The following is a 5,323-nucleotide window of genomic DNA, read 5'->3' on the forward strand; positions in this document are numbered from 1 at the left end:
GTTGTTATTATCGTTAGTATCATAAACGGAAACATTTCTATTCCAAAAATTCCATGAAATGACGAACGTTCGCCATTCAGTCCCAGATAGTGATAGTAACTAGAATAAGTATGAATGCTTTTGTGTTAAATATAATGTTTGAGTAGTTGNGTTGTTTATGGCGATTTTTCTGACTTTTTGTTTCATTCTTTTGTGATATATTTTTCTTTCTCAATGTCGTAAATATTTACACATACTCAATTATATTTCAAGTACAAATATTCTTTGTTAAATTGTAATTTTAACAGTTCTTGATTATACATAAGAAAGAAAAAACGTGAAAATCACAAAACTACAAAAAATGTAGTATACATATATCTTACTTGTTTGGAAATGGTGTTGTTAAAAGAGCGCTGTTGATTTCGATTTTTGTTTGATTCTTTCATATTGTTTGTATATTCAATATTGGACGCCATACTATCAGATCTTAATTTTATAGTAAAGCAAAGGCCTTGATACAAAAAATTAGTTTTTTGATTAGTAACACAGACAGAAATGTTCACATGCTTCCATGAACGAAGTGAAACAGATATCGCTCCTGCTTTTGGAATTGATTTTGATGGAAACATGGAAGAATATATGTTTGGAACATCTTGTGTGAATGTGTGTGACTCTCGAAATTCTAAAAATTTTAAATATATAATATTTAAAATAATAATATTAAATCTACAGTTTACAAACATATAATGACACAGTGTATATAGTAAATACTTTAAATTAATGAATAAGTGTTTACACACTGTAAATCTTCTACCTTCCCATCTTTGATCAAGTACGGGACCCATAGGTGTTCTCACAGCATCTGTAAGACTCCAGTTTTTTCGCATCCATGAATCTAACCAGCTTCTTGTTGCGTTCATTGTGCAATTTATCCATACATCGTACGACTGTTCTAATGTTAGTTTTCCGCTTATTCCAGTTTGTGATTCTAAACATTCTGGGTTTGCGTTAAAATTGCAATTTATCCAGGTATTGTATAGATGTGTACTGTGAAACTCTACAATCATATGCGTGTCTGTAAGCGTATATTCTCGAGAAGTATAATATGACTACATAAAATATTTAGTTTCAACTTTCAATAAAAATAGTTCTTAACTCTAAGATAAAGTAGAACTTATTTACAAACAAGTTTTAAACGTGTAGTTATATAAACCAAAGGAAAATAATTTGTTGAAAAAGTTTATTTTAAAAAGTTTATTTTAAAAAGCAATGTTGTAAGTACGTTAATAACTTACGGAAGTCAGCACGATTTTTTTGCTGATATTGACTATGAATTAAGTCATCATTCCATACAAGTGCGCCGCCGTCGTCTTCTGAGAGACATATATATTTTCTCTCATTTCTACATGTAGATGAATTAATATGAAGTGATTCTCCACGTAACACAATTACTTTTCCACAACTGTGAAATATTTGGACAGCGAAAAGTAAAAACCTTAACATTATTTGCAGTGTCATTAAATATGTTCACAGTTCAATTTTCATANGCAGTAAAGAATATCGTCAGAAAATAATAATCGAATTAAAATAAATAGTAAAATTAATCAAGTATTTTATATTTACACATATACTTTTCACTGTAAGATAACACAAAACACAAGCACAGCATATATGTTAGTAATAATATTCGAATAAATCATGATTTTCTATGTGCAACTTGTACTTTTACTCGTAATTATAGTAACAAAATTGCTTGGTTAATAAGTTCACAGAAAAAATGCGACGTGGATGATATATTTCACATGACTTGTACAATAAATATGTTNTGTATATTCGTTCGAGTAGAAACAGAAAATATCACGAAAATAACACAAGAAAATAATTCTCTTAATATTATATGGTTTAATGTTTTAATAATTAAACACAAAACTGGTAACAGAACGATTCAAGTTAAGTCGCNAATTTCGCAGTGTTACCGCGATAGATAGACTATCACTGTAATAAGTGTAAGAGAGAAAAAAGTGGTGGAAAGGAAACCAAACTTCCTTTAATGAATCAGTAGATTTTATATCTGCTAACGGTAACTGACGCAGTAGGAACTTTTGTTGCCATGACTATCCACAAATTAAGAATTAGCGAATGCTTCAATCACATAGTGGCTCCAAATTTGTAAAAGATTTGTCAAAACCGTAAAACGTAAGAAAATCGTACGGCGATTCTTGATGAAACTGTGGAAAATTTGCTTAGAATAAGTTTCAAGGATGGTAATTATGCATTTTTGGTCACACAGCTCCGATTTTGTTGCGCTTTAGACGTGTTGTAGAGCAGGTCATACTGAGTAATTAAGTAAAAAATTTTATGGTGACGGCCTTGATTTAGGAGATATGGCAAGTTGAAGTTTCAGAATTTTAATGCTTTATTCTATATATTACAAGTTGTTCTTACGAACAGTTAAGTTTGTGTAATGTCGGACTGATGTGTTGAGGAATGTAAACAAAGCTACAAGGTCAAGATTTCGTTTCGTTTTCTCGCAGGTTGTTAATGCTTTCAACATACGACTACACGAATTTCTAAGTATAGTAGAGGTTAGCGACAAAGTAATATAAGTAAATATTGACAATTACGAACCCTTTGATCAAAAAAAAAAAAAAAAAAGTTTTATAAATAAACTCTTATTTCTCGATTCTATGTACATTTTCTTTGAGTTGAAAGCGTGTTGGCAGGGGGGGGTTGCGCCCGCTGCAAAGGAAGGGCTGCCCCTCTACATGCACCCCNTTGAGCTACTATGCTTCATTACTAGAACTTTTTCTTAATAACTTTTTAAATAAAGTGAAGTAATAATGCGTACACCTCAGGCTTTCTCTCAAAATCAAAATCAAGATATGAACTCAACTGCTATGTAGAGCCAGTGCAATATGTCGTTCAATAAATAAATGTACTTGGATGTGTTTCAAAATGTTTTGACTATATTTTAAGTCCTTATCAATTGAATCTGTTCCAATAATAATGTACACCTATCAGTAAAACTTGAAATGCAGAGCTGTCATTACACCCATAAATAATTTTACATACCTCAAAGAAATTATCATTTACAACTGATTTAATTAAAAACTAATATATACGTCATACAATAAAAATATACAATTGAGTATCAAATACAAGTCATGCTTGCACGAATGTAAGAACGATACTAACCCTAATAGGCACATTTGTGAAAATATTGCACAAAAATGGCATCATGAATGGCGACGATTTTGCAATGATTGCACTAAGATGATTCGCCATCACGCAACAGTTTTGTTGAAATAAAATTTTGTAAATAATATTTGTCAAAAATTGCGAAAAAGTCGTTATGCATTTTCACAGTATATACCTCCAATAAGCAAATTGTGAAATTATTGCACAATATGACATCATGAGTGACGACGATTTCTTGCATTTCTTCATATGCAATCATATTTCTACATATTTGAAACATCACATAGCTGAATTTCTTTTCTCAATTATTGGACAATTTCTTTGTGAATCTTTGTGAAATTAATTTTGCAAATATACTGCTAAGATAATTCGCCATATCGTTATTCTTTTGCCAAAATAGTANTTTGGAAAGTAATTTTGCAAACGACTACAAATATTTTAGAAAAGATCAATGTTTTTACATCTATTTCTTAAAATATATCTGTATAATTGCAAATTACAATTTTAGTGCAAGATTTTGTCACATAATTTTGTAAATGGTTTCTTATCAGGGAAGTTAAAGAGCAAAAGAGTTTGAATTCAACAAGCAACACTCCCTCAGCATGTTGAAATTGTAGTTTGTCAAGTATAAGTATATATGTATCATGCAAAACCTNCNTGTCNNTCATCAAATTCAAACCATGCTCCTGTTTTTTAATGTATAACATTTCAGAGGTTTGTCGTTTATAATTGTTCTGCTCTATGTCTAATATTTTAACAGAATTCCAGTCAAAACTATGCCTTGTCTCGATACTATGCTTGGCTACTACTGAAGTGTCGATCTGTTCTTTCTTTACATAATTAATGTGTTCTTTTATTCTAGTTGTTACTTGTTTATTAATTTGTACATCATAGGAAAATGTACATTGTTGACAAGAAATACGGTAAACGACATTTTTGTGCTTGTTGAAAGGGACAGGATCTTTATGTGTTCTAATAAATTTCGACAACTGGTTGAAATTACAATATGTAGGTTTGATATTTTTGTTATTGATATTTATATGATTAAACATGGTGTTATAATTATGTATGTTCGAAAGAACAAAAAAGAATTTTTTTTCTTCATCTTTATCTTCTTGTATAGAACTAACAACGTGTTTGTTAAATTATTTAAGAATACTGTTCTCAATTTTTTATTGATGGTATTAAAAATTAGTACTATTAGTATTGGATAGTTATTCTTCAATAAAATGTTAATAATGAATTTTAAATTTTTTCTGTGAAATTGTGGTTCAGATAAAAGTATAGCTCTATTGACAAGTGAGTATATGGTGTCTATTTTATGGCTAATCGGATTTTGTGAATGATAATTTATCGGCCAGAATAAGTTGGTTTGTGATACCAATCGCAAATCAACCTGTTGTTTTCTATGATAATTGATATGTCGAGAAAGTTGAGAGCATTGTTCACTTGTAGTTTACATGTAAACTGTAATCTATGGAACGAATTAAAAGTGTGTACAATGGTGGAAATTTGTTGATATTTTAGCGAGANAAGAAAAGGCAAGATGAGGTAACGAGTATTTTTAATATCTATCTTATCTTGCCCCANATAGACAAATAGATATAAATAAAAATCTAAGTCTACCATTGTTCCAGAATGATAAGAAACTACAAACAAAAGACGGACTNAAAAAAATGATTTAAAAAAACAATGCAAAACGCGGTTACTGCTGTTTTAGAAAATAAGATGGGTTATTATCAAAATGCTCGTTGCTCGTATGCAAATATAGAAGACAATGATCATAAAGGTATACATGTGTGCTTCCGTTGTCTACCCAGTAAATAATAAATTTTATATCTTTTGTTAATAGGTACCTCATCTTGCCCACGGGGGTCTCGTCTTATCCCAATTGTGAGATAAGATGGGAGAAAAGAAACTTTTCTGAATCATTACCTTTTTAGTTTGAAAACTTGTAAAGATATGGTTTTTTTATAGGTGAATCGAAAGACTGATTACCAAAGAATATATAATTAAAAAGTAAAGGTGTTGCGGTGATTGTGAAAAGTAGTAGTTTATCCATCATTAAACCTTAACTACCTCGTCTTGTCCCACCTTCCTCTATACACAGTAAAAAATCGTGCGTCAAAATGTCACAAGAACTTTT

General features: G+C 30.3%; 1 protein-coding gene across 1 annotated transcript in view; it reads right to left on the minus strand.

Annotated features, from left to right (window-relative positions):
• Positions 1-899, minus strand: part of LOC109863266 — a gene marked incomplete at its 3' end in the record, with an annotated part of 2,088 nt that extends 1,189 nt beyond the window's left edge. Inside the window, exon 1 of the mRNA XM_020443499.1 lies at positions 794-899. Coding sequence (XP_020299088.1) covers positions 794-899 — 106 coding nt within the window. The remainder of the gene's footprint in view (positions 1-793) is intronic.
• Positions 900-5,323: the final 4,424 nt, after the last annotated feature.

This window comes from Pseudomyrmex gracilis, unplaced genomic scaffold (assembly GCF_002006095.1).
Source record: "Pseudomyrmex gracilis isolate BER0280 unplaced genomic scaffold, ASM200609v1 scaffold_3901, whole genome shotgun sequence".
Classification (NCBI taxonomy): domain Eukaryota; kingdom Metazoa; phylum Arthropoda; class Insecta; order Hymenoptera; family Formicidae; genus Pseudomyrmex; species Pseudomyrmex gracilis.